General features: G+C 38.9%; 2 protein-coding genes across 7 annotated transcripts in view; one reads left to right on the top strand and one right to left on the bottom strand.

Annotated features, from left to right (window-relative positions):
* Positions 1-499: 499 nt before the first annotated feature.
* Positions 500-16,568, bottom strand: ARV1 (ARV1 homolog, fatty acid homeostasis modulator). The gene is given in 6 exon segments (XM_042796116.1): positions 500-2,934; positions 3,413-3,637; positions 4,880-5,033; positions 6,626-6,745; positions 16,229-16,369; positions 16,371-16,568. Coding segments are annotated over 6 exon segments (945 nt in total). The 3' UTR covers positions 500-2,827.
* Positions 16,560-21,600, top strand: part of TTC13 (tetratricopeptide repeat domain 13) — a 42,005-nt gene continuing 36,964 nt past the window's right edge. For 5 of the 6 annotated variants that reach the window (XM_042795689.1, XM_042795686.1, XM_042795687.1 and 2 more), the window contains exons 1-2: positions 16,560-16,780; positions 20,282-20,376. In XM_042795689.1, coding sequence (XP_042651623.1) covers positions 16,567-16,780; positions 20,282-20,376 — 309 coding nt within the window. In that variant the 5' untranslated portion in view covers positions 16,560-16,566. Of the gene's footprint in view, positions 16,781-20,281; positions 20,377-21,600 lie in introns of those variants that run through there. The other variant, XM_042795690.1, reaches the window with a different exon arrangement.

Here is a 21,600-nt window from a genome sequence, read left to right as displayed (position 1 = left end):
ATGAACAAAGGCAAGAGAGATGTGACTGCTTTAAACAGGCTGGACCTTAAAATAGTCTCAGTTCTCTCTGAAGTACCATATGGAACCCTTTTCCAAAGGCATCAAAAATGTACACACACCTGCCCCCACACGCAGAAGGCATCCTTAAGTTCCCTCTAGATTTATGAAATATTAGTGTATTTGTCATGTTAGTTCTGGTAAATGAGTATCCATAAAACCATACAAGGCAGAATGTACTACATTACTAGACAATAATGATGGCTCCGAAGACTGAAAACCTATACAGTACCTGCTTTTGTTCCACAGCTCTCTAACTTTTAATTTTCTTCTACATCCTCAAAGTGGCATGGACAGTGCTGACTCCTGATAGCATCACATAGTGCATAACTGATATGTTATTGGCATATGTGACACAAAAGATACACATTTCTTCTTTTGGAACGTGTTCATGTCCATTCTAGGTCTTCTGAATAAAACTCAGAAAATGTCCCCAAATCAATTTTTAAAAATTCAAAATAAACTTTAATTTAAGAAGACTGTCCCCAGACAAAATTTATGTACATTGTATTTACAGTTTTGCTGCTGACTGGGTAATATTTACATTACATGTAATGCACAATCTTCCCCCTGCATTAGTCACACTTAAATGTGCTCACTCAGCCTTTAGACTAAAACCACTGCCAGAGCAGACAAGGGAGAAATTTCTGAAAAATAAAATACTCTTTAGTGTATAACCATGACATGTATGATTAATAATAAAAAAAAAATAACCTAAGAGGAACAAACCAAAGCACTGTTGTTACATCATTAGAAAAACAAAACTGATAGTAGAACATACATTTCCTGAAGAAGGACACAGAATGGTGAGAAACTTTATCAGCTGCAGTGCTAAAGTCATACACCAAGATGAACAGAAAGCTGGGTAAAAGCCAGATGACAACTACAACAACAAACAGGGTCTGGCTCAGCAGGCACCAGCGTTTTCGTAGTACATGTTCTTCTGTTATCCCCTCTGCTACAGCACGACTTCATTCCCTCTTAAACTCAAGGGAGAAGGTGAAGGAGGAAAATGAAAGCAGGTCAGGGCAGTATCCCCAAAGCTTTTCTAAAACACCTACTGCTCTTTCCCTTTGCACCTTCTCAACCTGCAGCCTCTGTTGTGCTGGTGTGGGAGGAAGATGAGCACTACTCAAAGCGCCTTTGGCAAGATACTGTTTTTAAAAAAGCTTTTGGGGGCGGTGTCTCTCCCCAAATCTAATCATGTTTTAGGTGCTGTGTTGCCAAAGCTGCTGCTCAGCCAGTGCGCAACTCCATGCCTACACTCAGTTGTCTGGCCACTGATTCACGCCAGTAGCAAGGTGGCTCCCTCGTACACCTTCACAACTATGTGCTTGCTAGAGCAGCTGCAGTGTTAAACTCTCACGTACTTAAAGAGGTTGCAATCTGGGTTTTTTTTGCCTTCTCTACATGTTCAAAAAAATGTGAAGTGTAACAGAAATGGCATGAGTGGTGTCAGCCTCTGACCTATTAAAACAGAATCAGCAACCATTTACTTTTCTGACTAACTTACCTTGGCATGGGCAGCGGCATGTTTGTCTGATGTTTTCTGTGCTCATAACCTAGACTTACTCTAAATCTGTTTGGAATTAACTTGAAATGTTGCAAAAAGGTTATTCGATGCATTTGTAAAACACATACAGGAGACTGTATCTGAGGAAAATGAAGAATGGAAGTAGTACTTACAGACGGTACAGACTTCCAGAACTGAAGCAGGAGAATTAAACATTGGATGGAACGTAATAGAAACTGGTCTGCACAGAAGTAGGTTTGTGTCCTAATTACTGCGTTGCAGAAACTGATTTTGCCTGTTCCTCTGTAGGCCACCTAGAACTCTCTTTGCCTGCTGGGGAGAAAGGTGCAGAACTTCTATAAATTCACTAATTTAGGTCTAAACATGATGAGGCTTTTTGTTTTGTAGTGTTTTGGTTTGTGTGGGTGTTTTTTTGTTTTGGTGGGTTTTTTTTTGTTTTTGTTTTTGTTTTTTTTTTTTAAACAACTACTACTCGATTGCTGACAGCCTCATACTTCAATTTTTGCTTCCACTGCTGCCAGATGAGGGCAGGGTGTGGGGGATGCGGCTTAATATTAAATGCAGAAGAAGCAGTATCCTAAACAACCATGTATGCTGGAGATCAGAGTCCTTTCACTCTCTTCAGCTTTCAGAATTAAGCAGCAGCATTTATGAGATCACATAAAATTTCAAGCCAGTTAAAACTATAGTTCCTAGAGATTACCCTAGAGTTTTATTCTGCAATACTTGCCTTTTCTCTAATAAACTGTTTGCACATGTTCCCTTCTCTCTTTGAAAATCTGTTTTTGCAGAAATACCGATTTTGGCTTTTACATTTTTCCACTGAGTCTCTTCCTTTCTCTTAAGGGAACAATCCATTATCCTCCTTCTGCCAAAATGCAGTGACTGGTAGCAGTGCTGAATTTTCTTAGCGTACCTTTTTTGTTACAGCCATAGCGATGCAGCCAGATTTATACAGCTATTAGGATAGTGACACATTCATATTTTTAAATGGGAAAATAAACAAGTTAAAGCTGAAGTTTTATGGCTTACCACATTAAATACCCAAACTTCTGAAGTTTCTCATTTTAATTCATCCTAAAATTCTCTACACTTACCCACCACTAATGCAAGTTTTTGTTATCTATCACCTTCTTTATCACTATGAAAAGAGTGTCTTTGGAACCTTCTGGCAGAGGTCATTCTTAGAAAATTATCATCATGTTGTTGGTACTTCTTCAGATCTGGGCTCTTGTTTCAAACGTCTAGTCCCATTTTCTGGAACAAGCAGACCACACCATTTTCCAAAATCAATCCAAAGAAGATGGCCAACCAAGGGAGCATTCGGTTCAAGTTCAATGTAACTGCAAAAGAAAACAGAATTCATTCATCACTTACCCTTTAAAAAGATCATAGAAACCATTTGAGAATTCATATTAATTTGTATGTATAATAAATCACACAAATCTGTTAAAAGTCTGCATTCCAAAGCCATGTATAAAGTTAACATGAAATTTTAATTTTCCAGACAAAGAATTCTGTTTCAGTGATCCATGATGAGTTGTCTCAAAATCTAACTGATGGATCTGATGGATATAATATAGCATATACAAAGAGATGATGGTGAAATAAGAGGTGCTTTTTCTTATTTTAATAAAGTGTTTTGTTTCATTCACTTTCTATTAAAGTCTAAATAACACAGTTTTAAGCTAGAGCTATTTCAGTCACACATCTGATACTGAGTAAAATATATAACAATAGTAATAATGACTTCTATAACAGCTGCATTCTCTCACACACATCCTATATAAATAACGTAGTAACAAATAAGCAAAAACGTACCTCTAATTGCCTGAGAGTTTGATATCAAGACAAACACTTTTATAAATGCAAGGCACAAAGGCGTGTAGTCATGTTCCCAAATAACAGCTGGAATTAGCAAAAGCTTTCCATAACTGGACAACAGCAGTGCTTTGAGAAGTAAAATGAAGTCAGACTTTGTTTTCAGCATCTCCGGTCTCATCCACCATAACATAGTAAAAATGCCAACCAAAAATGAAGTTTGTTCTAAGAGGAAATAAGAGGAGTTGGAGAGAGAGAAGGAAGCACCAAAATCAAGTCCTTTCTTGGATGAATCTCAGTGAAATGACATGTTCCAAATGCAACTGAACCACTACCATTTAAAAGACATACACAAATATGAACATGACTTCTACCTTCTGTGTTCATTTTAGTAGGCAAATGTTACTATTACTTAAACTAATTCAGTATCATGACATTCAGAATAATTCTTACAGAATTCTATCTGTAGGATTGCCATACTTGTAATTTCTGACATCATACAGCACAGGAAGTTTAGCAAAAGAACCTCTTTACTGATCGTTTTTAACAAAAGGAGAGGTTTTTTCAACTGTCTCTTAGCCTGTAGAACAAAATCAATACTTGTCTTCTTTAAAAAGGTCACCAGCAATGAACCCTTTCCATCCAGCATGAGAAAGAACACTAAGGTGAAAATATCATTGAGCTATTAAGACTTTTTTTGACATTGTGTTCCTGTGTAACACTGGACTTAATGCAGATGTCAAAGCAACTGTCCCAACAACTGTAACAGGTGAATTACTACTGAAAACTGAGTACCAACCTGTTTACTGACATGTTATAAAAACCTACTTAGAGCAACATTAGACAATTCAGAAATTAAATGCTGAATGTCTAAGGAAAATACTAGTGTTAGTCTCCAGGCTTGATTTAAACACTATCACCAGAAAAGGTATGAGAATAAAAGTATTAACCAAAAAAAAAAAAAACCCCAAACCATCCCCTGCCTTCAAATGTAGTCTTAGAGCACAGAAATATTTACTCTTTACCAGTGATGACACTGCTCTGTATTTTTGTGTATTCAATAAAAAGAACAAAGAAAAGCAGATACACCTTTTCCCCAATTATTGTTACTCTTGTAAGGATCATCCTTAATGTTGTATCACTTTAATGAATAATAAAGCTTGAAGTCAACATGAAATATGGAATAAGTCTGAGCTCTACACTGATCTTCAGATTATGTAAATGGATTCAGGTGAAGATTTCTGAATATTGCCACTTTTCAGTGTTTCGATAACTAATGCTGATCATATCAGTCTGAATTGTAATCAGGATCAAAATATGCATTTGCATTAAATGAAGGCAAATTAGAGAGTACATGTATAATTGTTTAACCATACTGGGTTGGACATGACATCCATCCTATACTATTTTTTGCAATACGGTCTTGTTGAAAGAGTTATTAAGTTGTTTAAGGCTCATCAATCTTACCTAAAGAAGCTATACCAAACATTCGGTAAAAATCCCATTCCTTGGCATATCTGATTAAGTCATCAGGATCTGTATTTTGGCTTGAATCCTGTAGCTGCAACCACCTGAGATAAGCTTCACAGAGCAAACAAAATATGCAGAGCTTCCCATGAATCTGGTAAATGAAAGAATAATAAAAGCTTTAGTATGAAATTAGCATTTAAAATATATTTCAAAATCTCTACACAAACAATCTCTGTAGGTTTATTAGTTTTGTTTAGAAACATAAGAAAATTATTTCTGTTGAGCCACTAGTTTAGCACATCATCCTTTTAACATCAGTTAACAAGAGACAAATTGGAGTGTATAGCAAGCTGCATGAACAGTTCCATACAGAAGAAGGTATATAACTGTGATTTCTAAAGCCTGCTCTATACCTTTTTAAAATCAGGAAAGCGGTTGAAGTTAGGAATATAAAAACAAAATTCTGCCATAGCTAGCAGAATTGTCCTATCAAAAAATTTCAGTTTATGGGCAACTACTCCATTCAGTGAACTGGTTTAAATAGTCTTGTTTCTCTTTTTCCCTGGAACAATATTCATTAGAAGAAATTGGTAGCGTAGTTATACCAAAAATATTTCTTAGTTCAGATAAGAGTGAGGTACCAAAAATAAATAGAGCAATATAATCAAACAAAACTTAAAAATATCCTCTGAAGTGACTGCAAAAATGATGTCGTGAGGGCCCACAGTTAGTTTGTTTCTACATTAAGCAGTCTCTACGCCAGTGTGTATGTGGGGTGAATTGTGATTTTATACAGATTTAAGTAAACCAACGCAATTTCTGTGCATGGATTCTACTTCTTTCATTAGATACTAGTTGTGCCAGTTGCACATACATGCACAGGCTAAGCCAGTTTAAAATTCAACTCAGTTTAGCTGAATAGATGAAATTTCCACAGATGGAATAGTTCTTCCAGTAGTCTCACAGAAAACATCATTACCAGTCTCTGAAAGCACTGAATTAATGAAAAATCCTACATGAACACAACATACACTTATGCCTGAATGGTTTGCTCTAGATTAGCTTCCCTCTCCGGGGAAATCAATCCTTAAAGTAAAAATATGCAATGCTGTGAGAAAAGCTATACCTTTACACTCCAGATTGGCCAGCACACCTATGTTGACTACATAACTGCATTAACAGTGCTTCATGTGAAAGGCACTATCTGTTGCTACAGTTTTGAGGCCATGGTTAATTACTCAGGAAGAAACTAATAAATTAATACAGTATGTGAAATTGGCATAGTATTGTCAATATGATGTGATATATTACTACAGCTCATTGTAGAAAGAATTGTTTACAACAAATTTAATTTGAAAATTAATTTGAAATTAGAACTTTCTCTTCCAATATAGTTTAGCACATCATCCTTTTAAAATCAATTGATAGGCAAATTAGAGGGTACAGAAAACTGCATGAACAATTCCATACAGTTCTTTCTCTTCTCTTTAACATGTAAGATGACTGACTGCTGTATTTGCTGGTATTGGGGCATCACTAATGTGGAGACAGGAACTTTCCTAGTAACAGCTGGAGTTTGAGATTTCATGTGTTCTATTCATGCTATGACTGGTTCAGCTTGCTGGAACCTGTGGAGGAGCAGGAGAACAGGCTCTAAAATTTTACAAATATTACAATCAACTTACTGAATCTAAATAGAACTTTAACCAAAAAAAGTCACAGAGTAGGGGCATAGCAACTTACATTTATCTTTGTATTGAAAAGAATGTGCCTGTATGCTTGTGCTTTACATAAAATAGCATTAATCAAGATGATAACAGGATCATACTCAATGTATTTGTCCACAGGTTTCTGGCAGGATTTCTGAAAGTTACAAAATAACAAGAATTAAGACAAAAAAAAAAAATGAAAGCAAGAGTTTATGAAACGTTCTCCCAGTCTTAGCAGAACTGCCTAAATCCAAACTAGCTATTCAATTTTTATTAGTCTTTCATTAATGTAATCTTCATCTTCAATAGGCTTTTAATCCATCCAGAAAAATTGCTTTCCCTCCTTTGACACTACAGTTGACACACTGACTTCCCTTATAAAACATACATTATCAATTTTTACAGGCTTCAAGATTAACACAGATAAACTATGTAAGGACATACTTAGTTACAATTTTGTGCCCTACAGATGCAAATATACAAACTACCTTCCCAAGAATCAAGAAGTGCACCAGGATCTTGTTAAAGATTAACTGATCATGGATCGTCTACTGGGTATTTTGGAGATTTATTTGGTATTTTTTTGAAAGAAAATTAATTTATTCTATGACTTCCTTCTTTTCAGAGATGCTTTATCCTCCTATCCTACCTTTTTCTTCCTTTCAAGAAGACAGCAAATGTTCTTTTGCTGTTGCAATGTTCTCCCATACTGTTAAATTGTCCAGATGCTTCAACTGATTCTCCATTATCAAACAAACACCAATATATTTAGAATACTAATAATGTAGCTTTCACACACAGATGCAGCCGAAGAATAAGAAGTTGCTACTGAACAGTGGTAAGAGACTAGACCATTCCTTCTCCAATACATTTGCTGGTTCTCACTGTGCCTAATACAGGTTATTTCACCCAGACCACTGGGAACTGCTTGTCATCAACACGCTTCAGATTTATCGACTTACCTGCATGGGTGATCACTCCTTGACTTGAGTTAAATTAGAAGGGCTAACAAGAGGCTGTGAAACTAACCGTGAACAGGATGGTTAAATAACAGTCTTACAAAAGGCTCATCTAGCAGACCTGAAGGGGAAGACTTCTAGCAGAGGGCTGAGGAACAGCAGCAGCTGATCACAGCAAGGACTCCAGCTCCAACAATCACACTTGCAGAAGCTCAGGTTCCTCCTGCTGTCTACCCTCCAGTCCAACTCCTTGCTGCCTCCAACCTGCCCTTGGCTAACGCCGCTCCCCTGGGCCTTTGCATCAGCTGCCACGCTTCGAGGATGACACTCACAGAAACCATCTCCATCTCCATTTTAATGAGCGCATGGCTGTACACTGCCAGAGGAGAAATCTATGCACACAGCTTTCTGAAATGCTTTAACAGTCAAAAATGCAGCATCACACAACACCTACAGACAAACTCCCAAGAAAGAACAACAGGGGTTTTTCAATTTTATAGGGATTCCTTGTGTCCAAAGTTAACTTTGCCTTGCTGTTTACCAGAATTATTATTGGAGAATTTGAGAATGCAAAATTTCACTAGCAAATTGACTCAAAAGTCCAACATCCATATCAAGAAAAACATACACACAAATGCATAAGTTGAATAGAGTATTTAGGGAATGGTGCCACCACTGATCAGTTTCTTGGTCCAGGTCAAGGTAAAAAACACACTCATTTGGATTAGAAAATACTGTGTATGACAGTACACAAGTTAGAGGTAATGAACTCAAAAACTGACTCATTAACCAACAGTTTGATAGGTCTAAAATTAAAGTGAGTGAGATAGAAGAAAGGACATCATTAACAGAAGACCACAGCTACAGGATTTAATAAAGTTAAAGAGAAACAGAAACTGTAATTAAAGGCAGTGTCTTGCTTCATTTCTTTCTACAGGGAAATCATGAACAGATATTCTTATAGCTGGTAGCTTACATATGTCAAATCTTTGGGTTGATGTAGCACAGGAAAACACCAATTTTTTTTCCAGGCTTATTCACACAAGCACTGGACAAGTGCATACAAAAGGAGATTATTCTTGAACACAATGGGTGTCATAAAGGTTAGATGAAGGATGTATCTCAAATTTTCATACAACAGAACATTTTCTGACCAGACTAAAAAAATGTTCTGAGGAGAGTAAAGAATGATCTTTTCAAGTGCTGGGTCCCAGCCAGACACTGATCAAAAAACTTGCAGTTAAGAGATACCAAAAAATTTTCATTGACAGCTGACATGAATTTTAGACAATCAAAATACATCAGACCAACCCTCCAGGCAAAATCAACAATACAGAAACTCTACTGCAGATTTGTAAGGAGACTGCTACAACTGAATACACAAATAGTGGTGTTACCAATAAGAATGGGTCTTCTGCTCCACAGATTCTGGCAGCCACAACCAAATCTTCTGCAGTTGTGAGAATGACGCTTAATTCCATATTTCAGCATACCACCACCTAACACTTAAGAATCCTATTTCTCTTGTGTTACTTCAACAGGAAAAGAAAATCTGCCGTACCATGAAAGAACTGCCATTTTCAAGGACCTTCTACACACAGACATTTGTGTCTGCCTGTCTTCTAGAGTTAGAAGAGAGCCCTATTCTTAATCTACTTTATTTCTATTTGAGTCTCAACTGTGTGAAGGAAAAGTTCTCCATGCTTACCCAGCCAGTGACCTAACCAGCGTGAGGGCATTCAGGGACTTGAGAGACCTACAAACCACCTTACTGCAAAAGACTCAGGTGTGTACTGACATAGACTAATTGGACAAAATGAAGATGACACTTGCTATACCATGAGAATGTTACAGAATTAATAGATGCTCTAGGATGAGATTTTCTCCATACATGGCTTGTTATGTTTTCTAGATGTACTAATAAAACATCTAACATGCACCTTAAATGCCCAAGGAAGGAAACTTGTGACTAGAGCCTGACTTCAGCAGAATCGATGCAAGCAAGGGTTAATGCAGTTTATGTACACATAAGTTTAACTAGATAAAGCTATATAGTTAAACTGATATAACTTTATAGACATCGATAATCACTCACGCTTTCAGAGAAGATCAGCATGAGCAGCTCAGCCATGGAGAACTGCTTGCATGCTTACTTCTAAAGTTCTAGCCAGGCAATTTAGAGTAAACTGCAGTCCTGGTGCTCAGGTCTTATTCCCAATTGCAGTTTTGCACAGCTGTAGCCAATGGCCTGTTCAGCATGACTGAAGAAGCCACATCTTTAACAAAACCGAACTTTTTTAATCTTCTCTGGACTTTATTGAAGAAATACCCTGGTTATCATCAACAGTTCTATAATAACAGAAAGAAGTAATTGGATTTCTCTGTTTTTAACCAGTTTTTAATTTCTTCCTTAAATATGTAATTGGCATCAAAACCAGGAAATAACTGGCGTTTTTTTCTTGAAAAAATAGACATTACATTGATTAAAAGGTGCTTTCAGATTATGTTGTAGAAGAGGAAGGTCATTCTTGACACCATAATTTCTATTTATACATCTTCTTCTAAATTGGTAAATTTAAGGAAAATTATGAATGTTTGATACTGATACCCAGGATCCCAACAGATACTGTGTTCCCTTAAAAAAGGGTGTTGAATGTATTCCAATATTCTAATTAATTTAAATGGATATTAGTTTAGGAATTGTTTGACTAAACATATTTAGGAATACTTGACTATGCTTGTCTGTTGTTTCAAAAAAAAAAAAAAGCTTCCATTTTAATAACTTAGAAATTTGCTTAGTTATCGTAAAAAAATATTTTTTTAAAAAAATGAGCAAAGGCAGGTTTAAGAAAAAAAGAAATCTTCAAAAGCTAGTACAACCATATTCTTCAGTGTAGCTTATCAGATTCTTTCTGATCAAAGCAATCCACAACAGTTAAGCAAAGTAACATATGTTTTAACATCTCAATTGTATTTAATAAGACAAAATAAGTACTGAAATGTTAATTCTGACTGCATGTTTATCAGCCTTTTATGAAACACTACTCAAAAGACATACCTCTGCTTTGTTCATCAAAGGTACTCAACTGCAAACACAGTTCACAAGCATGTGCCAAATACAATATAGTGTACAATTATTTCAGGAAATAACTACTGTCACTGAACAGCAAAGTTCTTAAAGCACATGAACATGACTTCTTTAGAGTGCTCTCTCCAACATTTTTAAGTAAAACTATTTTGGGATGGGGGTGGTGGAAAGGAAAAATGTACTTGAAGAAGCAGCCATAGGACATAACAGAAAATAAAAATACACAGTGAAGAACCAAGCTTCATCCTGAACTAAAAATACCATGAAAACCACACCAGGAATAATTTTGAAAATCTCTGGACATTTAGAAACACCAGTGAAACAATCTCATTTTAGTATTCCTTTCTCCAGGGTTTGGAGTCTGGCAAAGTTAAGGTACATTTTTTTGCTGGACTACATATAGAGCAAATTTTAACATTTATGTAACTTCAACATGAACAAAGGTCCATTTACGTAGGTTCATAGGGCAAACTAACATGGACCTATCATTTTGTGGGATTGCCTTTAATCCCAGTTGTACCCTTAAACAATAAAATGTAATTTGCTGTGCTGCTTTCAGTAATGAGTTCTTTATTAGGGATGCGGCTAAGTGTCATACTAAGCTGAAAAAACTAAAGAGCCCAGTTTCAGATGCATTCCATTTCAGAAAATTTCAATTAAAAATACTTTTTTGTATTTTTTCCTACATGACATGTTTTCCAGTAGTGAGTTGGTCTGTAGATTGAGTTATGTAAATAAGATAAATAACATACTTTATTTTCCAGGATGAACTTTGTACTCAACAGATTCTTTACCTTACCACATAAATACTGTCCATTCAAAGCATTTACAGGCTCTCTGCCTTTCTGCAATAAAAGAGCTTTTCAATTATTTTTTAATTGCAGAAAAGCTAAATGAAGTGTGCAGTGCTCAGGCAATTTGGCTTTCTTATTACAAAACTCAAGGGGGATCCTGACTGAGCTCTACATATTGCAATGAATAATTTCTTTCCCTTTGTTAGGGTCTGGAACGATTAACATTTTTTAAACTTTATTTTTAAACACAACAACATATATGTGATTTAAAAACAATTTAAAACATTTGCATGTTTTTCATTCTGTTTTTGAACAAGTCAAATTCGCTAATTTCCTTTTACATTCATTGCACCATGACTGCAAAATTTATTCCAGGTTAGCCGAATGTGAGGTTTTTTCCCCCTATAGCAGGAATGTAATAGTGGCAGTGTTACCTGAATAGTATTTTTTGTTACTGTTGTTACTGGTTGGTTCGTAATATATTCAGGGAAGATTTGCTGTATTATTTACAGATCACTTAAGTTTTAAGAATCTCAAAATAATTAACAAAAATCTCCTCTATGAGAACCACGTAGGCTTACTTCCAACCATCACTTCTGGTTCGGAACAGGGAAAACATCAGAACCTTCACAGCAGAGGAGCGGAACCAGATGGTGAGTTGCAATGCGACCACCACGAGCCACCTTCACTGGAGGCAATCCTAACCCCCCTGCACACCCCATACACACACCCCGCTACACCCCAGTTATCTGAAAAGAAGGTATATTGAACAGGTCTTCCTGAGGAGGTGAGCTTTCTCAGAATTTTATTATCAATTTTTAAGTACCATTAAGTTATTTTTAAGGAGCAATAGTCCACCTGCCTCTAGTCATGTAACTTCCACAGCAAAATATATGCAGGATGAAAAAAAGGTTCATTCACCAAATGCAAATCTTGAGCAAGAAGAAACGTACAACACCAAAGGTTTGGGCTAGGCTTTTGCCAAAACTGGCCTTGATTAAACAAGACAGATTAAAAAAAAGTTACAGAACTTGAAGAATTTGTGACAGTTAGCCACCATGCAGAGCCCTTAACAAAAGGCATGCCCCTTCCATCCCAAGTTTCACAGTCCTGTATGGACTTCCATGTTTCTTTAGTTTAGTTTCTTTAATTTTTAGGTTAGTTTCTTTAGTTTCTTCAGTATCTGCTGCAAATTTATTTCCAGAGTGGATAGTAATGTTTGTGAGGTCTTTAATGTTTGCCTGTATTAAAATTACAATATGGAGCTCAATAAAATTTGAATTATCTTAAGAGCAATAACAAATGCTGCAGGAACTAAACTAAAGCAGTACGATGAATATTATGCTGAATTTCCAAAATTGTATTCTAGTATTGTGGGCTGGAAACAGATGCTTCCTAATGGAAGCTTCTAGTATTTGCCTCAGGAAGAAATCCATTCTTCTCTTCAACAGATTAGTAACAGAATATAAAATAATGGTACTTTGCTTAGGCATTCAAATTTAAATCTTCCATATGAAAATCAAGCCCAGATCAGGTTAAACACATCCTAAAAATAAATGTAGGACTAGACAGAAGTTGCTGTTGGGAGAACTTAGCTTCTTCAACCTCAAGATGATAGTCCAAAAGGTGTTGAATGACAGGAACATCCTGAGAATGGCAAACACCTTTTAGATGCAAATTTATTAATTTATCAATGATAACATTAAACGAAGATTGGGGCAAGTCTGTAAATGAGGTTTCACACTGGTAAGTTTGATCTTTGTATTTTTTGAAGTGGAGAAGACTTCTAAGCTATCATTATTTTCAGGGGAAGATGATTCACAACACTGACAAACTCACTATAACACTGCTCGTCAAAGTTCGTGAAGGGTATCAAATGATGTTCTGTACTTGACTACTTTTTGTTGTCAGTAGCGTGATGCTGACCAACTTTTCAGGTCTCTGGCCAGAGCACAGCGTTACCTGCATGGAGTAGGCTACCTGCAGAGGGTTAGTGCAGTGCCAAAACTAATACAAAAGTAACGCAAGGTATACTATATCACTTGCCATAATTCATCATATACTTAGACAATTATCATGTATCCAGTTAATACATTGGGGGAAATTAATAAATGTCTGTGCATGGGCTTTAAGACTCGTCTCACCTTTGTCCACTCTCCTGGGGATTTATGAATCTAAGTCACTTGTGTCCCTTGTCTGAGCGGGATGTGACACCATGATAACCCACAACACAGAGCAAACAGGCTGGTAGGAGCAAGTGAAAAATGGTACCAATCTGAAGCTGTGTGAAGAAAGGTGGACAGAATTCCAATTTGCTAGCAACATGTGATTCTTTGCTCTTTCTTTTACTCTTTTCTTTGCTCTTTTTGTAACAGTTTGGTGTTTGTGACTAACACAGCAACCGGGACTCAAGACTTTTATTCTACATGGGATGCCACAGCTCCCGAAGACCAGGATCTTCAGTTCTCAAATGGTTAAGTGATAAGAGGAACGAGTGCCATCTGCTGGCTCTCACTTTGCCTTTGAGATTACCATAGCCAAATTAATAACTGTAAATGATGACCTGAGTTTACAAGATGTGCTAAATCTTACGTGACATGGCTGCAGCCATAAGCTTTATACTTGTTCTTTCGTATCGAGCTTGTCCTTAGTTTCAAAGATGAGTTTGAAGCTCCACACGAAAGAGCTCCAAAGAAAACCATTTACATTTTTATCATGTACCAATGACGAATTTTGACTACGTGATTTGACTACCAATGATTTGATGTAGTTCATATCCGCTACTAAACATGACACACTATACTAACATGAAAAAGCAAGTAACAGTCAAATTTTCCTTGCAGTGTGCATGTCTAAAGCCATCAGAAATCAATCGCTTACCTTGTTTGTTGTCCTGGTTTCAGCTTGGACAGAGATAATTTTCTTCCTAGTAGCTGGTACAGTGCTGTCTTTTGGATTCAGTGTAAGAATAATGTTGATAACACAGTGATGTTTTAGTTGTTGCCAAGTAGCACTTTATACTAAGGATGTTTCAGTGTCCCATGCTCTCCCATCCTCTGTGCAGGCAGGAGCATAAGAAGATGGGAGGGAACATGGCCAGGACAGCTGACCTGAGCTGGCCGAAGGGATATTCCATGCCACAGAACATCATACTCAGGGTATAAACTGGTGGGAGTTGGCTGGGAAGGGGTGGATTGGTGCTCGGACATTGGTCAGCAGGTGGTGAGCAATTGCACTGTGCATCACTTGTCCTGCCTTCCTGCCTTGGGTTTTATTGCTCTCTTTTGGTTATACTCCTTTTCATTACAATTACTATTACTAGAATATTTTATCATTATTGTTATTATATTTAATATTTTAATTTTAGCTTAGTTATTACACTGGCCTTATCTCAACCTGTGAATTTTACCTTTTTTTTTTCCCCAATTCTCCTCTCCATCCCACTGGGAGCGGGGAAGAGTGAGTGAGTAGCTGTGCGGTGCTTAGTTGCTGGCTGTGGTGACATTTGTCTTTTACCCAAGAAAATTGCTGATCTCCCTGGTTTTTGAAATGCCTGCAGAGATTTTTGTGTACATTTTCAGCTGGGTTATGTTCTATAGCAACAAGCCATTTTAACTGACTGCTGGGCTGAGAAAATAGAAGGATGTGAATCAGCTCTTTCTACTATCATCAGTAATTTGTTGGTATCTTGTTGATAACAGAAGCTGAGATCTAACATGTACGTCTTTCAGCTTGAGCTAACCACTATTTCCCCAAATACAAACTGGTCACAGACTTCTATGATCTGGCTGTCTACGATTTCTATATTTGATCTAAGAAATGCCTGAATGATTGAAAGCTATAAAGTTGTAAAGGCATTCATCACAGGTTTCATACAAAGCTTTTTGGTTATCTGTTATATTCAGAGCTTCATGGTTAGTAAATTAACCCTTCTTCAATCAGCATTCTCAAAATGCCAAGGGCTACAAAACTGGGGGAAACAACCACAAATGCAGTTTGAATGATATACATCAAATTCCTTACAAAATACAAAGTATTCAGCAACTGGTTCAAGCACAAGGTTTCCCAATTTTATAAGGAGCAGATAGGATGTTGTGAAACACAATCACAGACAAAAACAAAGGCTTAGTCAAGACGTATTTGCAGATCCTTGCATTCCAAATTTTCTCTTCCCATAGTGACATATAGGATGCTAAGTGATCCAATTTTTTACACACTACAAAAAAAAAAAAAAAGTCAAAACTCAGCACTGAAGACAAGTCCACATAAACCTTATCAAAAATTGAAAAAGGTAATTTAGAAATAGTTGAAAACACGGCTTAAAAAGCTTTCTTTTGTTTTTTGCTGCAGGTATGAAATATCTCAGAAAAAGCAGGAGCTACTAAATTAAAGTTGACATGAAAACAGCATGAGGAAAAAGATGAACTCTGCGAGAGACAGAGTGGGAAAGGAGAGCAGTAAACAGCCTGGAACATCCTGGTACCAGTTTGGAAAGTACAACCTCTGTGGCTGGGTGACACAGAAGCCCTCACACGCACCGGGAACCATCACCAGCCAAAACCTGGCATTTCCATCTAGCGGTTCCCCAGCCGCGCTCAGCTCCGCCTTTCGGCGAGTAAAGCTGCCCGCGGGGAGCCAGGGGAAGGGGCGGGGAGCGCGGCAGGCGGCAACCCCGCGCCCCGGCCCACGGAAAATGGCCGGGCCGCAGAGCCGCGAGGAACGGCGCCCCGCGGGCCAGGGCCGAGCGCCGGGGGAGCTCCCCTAACACCCGCACCCCTCTAGCCGCCCCGACTCACGCAGATGGAGATACGGAGCACCCCGCGCCGGTAGTCCCTGTACAGCTCCGCCGCCTCCTCGCTGCACTCGATGCAGCGGTAAACGCCCAGCGCCGCCATGGCCCGCCAGCGCTTCGCACCGCTTCGCTTGCGCCTTCGGGGGGCGGAGCCGGGCCGGACCCGCGCAGCGGTGCATTCCGGGAGTTGTGGTTTGGTGCTCCCGCCGCTGTCGGCCCGGCGACGCGGACGCAGGACTCCATGTCCCAGGGGGCAGCGCGGCGGCGCCCTCCTCCCCGCCGGTCCCGTGGGAGGGGCGGCGGGGCTGCCCGCCGTGCCCGGCTGAGGCGGGAGCCTTGCGCATGCGTCCTGGGAAGATGGCACCTGCCGGCGGCTGCGGGGCGCTGAGGGGGCTGTGGGGGTCACTGGCCCTGCTGGCCCTGGCCCGCGCCGCGCTGGCTTTCACCGAGCAGTACCCGGCCTTGTCCCTGCTAAAGCAGGAGCTGCGCCGCCAGGGCCCGGTGGGGGGCTGCGCCTCGGCGGGGGAGTGGGCAGAGCAGTACTCGGCCGAGTGCGGTGAGTCGCGGGACGACGACAATACGTTGCCATGGTGGCCGTCCCCAGTCCCGGGGCGGCGGGGAGGAGGCCGCCAGCTCAGCGGCCCTGCGGAGCTCTGAGGCCGGGAAGGGGGTGTGTGGGGGGGCGCCCCCTCCCCTCGCTCCGGCGGCGGGAGCGGAGGAGGAAGGCGCGGCCGGGCCTCGCCTCCCCCTGAGGCGCCGCCGGTGTCCCAGGGGCTGGCGGCGCGGGGTCCTGGCGGCTCGGCTGGACGCGTGGTTGTTGCCGGTGTTGAGCTGCGCCCCCGGGTAGCGGTGTGCCCTGGGGCGGCAAGGAGCCAGGGACTGCCGCCGTGGCACCGAGCGGGGAAAAATCTCGCGCCCGTTCAGCGGGGAAACCGTGGGGTCACGCAGGAGGATTCCTGCTGTCCCACTCGCCGACCTGCCAAGTTGAGCGGCTGGACTCTGCGTGCTTTTTAATCCCTGCGCTCCATAGTACGCAGACATGCCAACACCTGCTCGGCTTACTGAGTTGAATGTGGCTTGATTCGTTTTCAGTTACAGTTATATATGTTTTGCTGGTTAACTGGATGCTTTTCTTTATGAGCGCCAAGTTCAGGCACCAGAGCTGGTCTTTTTCAGGTTAATTGATGGGTTGCAATACAAGCACAGTGAAAACTATTTTTATGTGCTTAAACGTGTGTTGCATCAGGATCATATGACTTAAGCTGTTACGATCTTTGATCATGAGCATGGTGTGAATATGTTATACAAGAATACCAGTCTGAAGCACAATGTGTATGTAATAAAGATGAAGAAAAAGTTTTTATCAATTCAGTACAGTATAGATAATTATGTATGTGAGAATAACCAGTAATGTGTCATGCCTGCTTAGCTATCTTCAGGGTTTTAAATTTTTCTCCCTTTATTTCATAAAGTCTGTGCTCATATCAACAATTGTTGTGGTCCCTGAGGACAATATGCAGTGAGTGTAATCCACTCAAAAAATTACAAACTTTCTAGAAATACCTTGTTATGAGTTTCCTACATCAGCTGTTTGGTTTTTTTTTTCTTTTTTTTTTTTTTTCCTCTGTATGCGTGCTTTTATCATCACAGTTTAAAGTTCTTTGGTTAGTTTTTAATCTGTATCAGCTGTGTTAAGTAGGTATTTTACATCAGCTGCCTTTTTTTTTTTTTTGGGTGGGGTGGCTGTAGTGGCTAATGGCTAAGAGCAGTACTATGTAAACACTAAATCAGATTGTGGAAGTTATCTCAGGCAACTGTTGGTCCAAATTATTCAAGCTTGAGCATAAAACCAAGAGGACCTTCACCCAGTGTTGAGATAAAATCTGTATGCCATACAAGTTAATAAATGGCAAAGCATTTGATTACATCTCTTCTGTTACTGGGACGTGAATGATTGACTCAGGATACTCCTTCAGAGGTGTATTTGGACAATTAGATTTTGATTTAATGGTGAATGTTGTTTTAAAGAGACCAGTGTAACTGGGATTGATACAAGGAATTCTGCTTAAGTCATCAGGTACCTCAGGCACTTTGGATACACTGATAATAAGAGAGCCCTTAGTGACAGAACAGCATACTTAACCCTGAAATAGCTGTATACCAGTTCCTTACTTGCTATTTAAATCCTGTGGCTAAATAAATTGCCAGTTGAAAAATTCCCTTAAGTTCTCAGTCTTTTGTTTTAGGCCAACTTTCCCAGAAGCTGAGAATCTTTTTATCTCTAATAGTTTCTCTTGTAGCTTACTACAAGGCCCAGGGTAATTTATCTGGTGTTTCTACTTTTTCATAAAGTTGTTAACGGGGCAGTGTGGTACAGGTTTGGCTATCTAACTAGTGGACAAAGGCAGATCCATTCTTCCCTATAATTAAAGCAGTTTGTTGCCCTCAAAATTGCAAGATTTGAAGGGCCTTTTTCTCCCTATAGCTTGTAGCAGATAGGCCATTCTTATTTCTTGCCACCTTATTAAAAAATTCCTTAAATAAATTCATGATGTTATGCAGAAAATTATTCTGGAGGTAAGTTGTGCCCACACCTCTTTGTTTTGGTTTGTGAAGCAAAAATTGTTCAGTGAGTCACAGGGATGGCTCTTAACTGTCACTGATTTAGGAGCACCAACAGAGAACAATTAATGTGGTATTGATGCTGCCATAGCACAGGAGGGTTTGATCAATGTGAAGAACAAAGGGCAGTGTTGAAATCTCGTACTGGGAACTGGTTTTCTGGAAACTATGGGTGGTGAGCCACTGTTCTTACAGGACTTTCTGACTTTAAACTTTGACCTTCTGCTTTTCACCACTCTCACTTCTGTTGTAAAAGTTCTCCTGCCATTTATGGCTCAACTTAGTTCCAAGTTTCTATTTACAGGGAATGATTTTAGATGCTATTTTGACTTCTCTTTGTAAAAACACTGTTTCTTTTTTAGCCCTGTACTCATGAGAAGTGAGGAGTTAACTAACTGCAACCCCTACATAATCAAAATATAAGAATAGCACTGCCTGTAAAAGTGAATTAGAAACACACACTGCCTGCCCCCCCTGGCCTTTCAAACTTAGTGTCAAGCTTGTATTTTCAAACATTAGGGGAGATGATAAAATTTGGTATTTATGACATGGAATCAGAGATAATACTGTTTATTTGCTTTTTCTTGATTACTCTTGAAATATTTCAAGTTAATAGAAGCTTTAAGGTCTGAAGACTTAAAAGCTAACAATTCTGTTGGGATAGCAGTTAAAATACCATGTAGGTGAAGTAGTGACTGCTATAGTCTGTCAAATGGGGCGGGGGTTGTTGACTACTGTTGTTATTTGTTTACTTGTTTCCTTTGTTAAACTTTTTTTCTGCTATGCCAACAGGCTGTGTTTGACTTTCAATAGATTTGAATCAATCTTATACTTTTTGTAATGGCTGCCTTAGAAATAAACCTGTGAGCACCTTTGTATATGTTCAGTCAATTATGATTTTACTATTCTGTCTGCTTTTTACAGTCTTTATGTCTCTCTTTCCTGGACTTCCAGCAGCAGCTCTTTCCCTACCTCTGTATGCTCCATTCCATTTATTTTCCTCTCTGGGATTGGAATAATACTTTTGTCTTGAATTCATTCGGCTGAAGAACCATGCAAAATGGGGACATGCCTACTCCAAACTTTTCTTATTTGATTTCAGCTTCCTCCCTTTTTATTGCCCCCTCTCCCCCACTTTTTTAAGCACCTTCATTTTTTTTTTTTCATGTATTTTTAACCAGAAGCAGAAGTAGTGATAAAACTAAGTATATAAAACAGTCATGCCAGTTATTGCTTCCTTGGCTGAGTGGATGTAGTGCTGTGGGGAGAAAGCACTTCATGAAAGTTCTGCCCTGTGGAGTGCCCAATGGGGAAGCTGCTCACATGAACATGAGGAAATGTGATAATAGAATGTACATGTAACTCTTTGAGTTCCTAAAGATATTTTCTCTCTCTCTCTTTTTTTTTTTTTTTTTTTTTTTTTTTTTCCCCCCAGATTCATCCTTTTTGCACTTCCATGAATCGGATTGTGACATAGGAGGGTCTTCATCTTGTGAATCTGTGCTTTCTCTCAACACAGAAAAAATTTTGGTATGCTATCAAGAATGTAATGTACAAACCAATTTTTTTAAAAGCTTGTTGAAGTTGCGGATCACTTTGGCTGCATAACTGGTTAGAATGAACTTCAGGCAAATAACTACAAATAGAATCTATTAATCGGTAGGCATGGGTCCCCAAAAGGCTTAAGTGTGAATGAACTCGAGTTGCTCATGAAAGTATGATTTCATGGTACTCCATCATGAGTCTCTAGGGCTGTTAGCAGTTTCAACTAATTGAAACTGATGTTTCCACTGAAGGCTAGCCTTCCCCTGGATTAGTCTCCCAATTAATTAATTGCTTATTTTTAGGATTGCAGGGGCTATGGCTGAAAAAGGGAAAGGTGCATTAGTTTTTACTCACATTAACTGCCTGAGGAAGTTTACCACAAAATGCGTGTAAGAGTAGGAGTGATAACTTACAATCACTACAGAAATAACATTGTGCATAGATGATAGAGGCTTTAGACTGTATTTCACTAAGTGTAATACAGATGTGGTATGTGGAGAATATTCTAACAAAAGAAGAGTATCTCTTAGTAGAGAGATTTCTAGAGGATTATTTTGAAATTTGGGTTTTCTTGCAACACCACCATTAACTTGTTGATCTTGAACAAATACAATCTTCATTCTACATCAGAACACAGGTTTGATGTTACTTTTTCAGTCCAGTAGAGTCACAGATACTGAAAATCTTCAAATAATTTCCATGTGAGTATACAAAGAAGCCTTGGCAAATTTGTAGGAATTATTGGCTATATGGGAGAATGGAAACAGTATTCTGATGTGAAGCAACTTCTCCAAAGGTGGCATTTGGAAATAAAACTACTCTACTGCAAATCCACTAAGCCAATTATTTAACTTGAATATTCTCCTTAGACATTGCTTCATCAAATATTGGTCAGATCTTCTATCTAGTCTAGTCTAGCAATACCAGCAATTCTTTCTAAGGTAGTGAAATGTGTATTATTTTGTAGGAAATTTCCCTGTGTCAGAAAAAAAAGTTGTTTTGAAGAGAGCAACAATTCAACCTATTGGGAGCTGGTGCCCTGTTGAAAATTATTCTCATTTCTTGAAGGCAGAATGACTCACAGTTTTTCCATGTGGAGCTGGAGGGTGTCTAACGTATAACTGCATTCAGAATTTGTTGAAGTGTGAATACCCTTATTCTGCCACCCCAAGAACCAAACATTATTCTGTTACTCTATAATAACAAAAT

This window comes from Tyto alba, unplaced genomic scaffold, assembly GCF_018691265.1.
Source record: "Tyto alba isolate M040663 unplaced genomic scaffold, T.alba_DEE_v4.0 Super-Scaffold_22, whole genome shotgun sequence".
NCBI lineage: Eukaryota > Metazoa > Chordata > Aves > Strigiformes > Tytonidae > Tyto > Tyto alba.
This window is presented reverse-complemented; position numbering and strand designations above follow the sequence as displayed.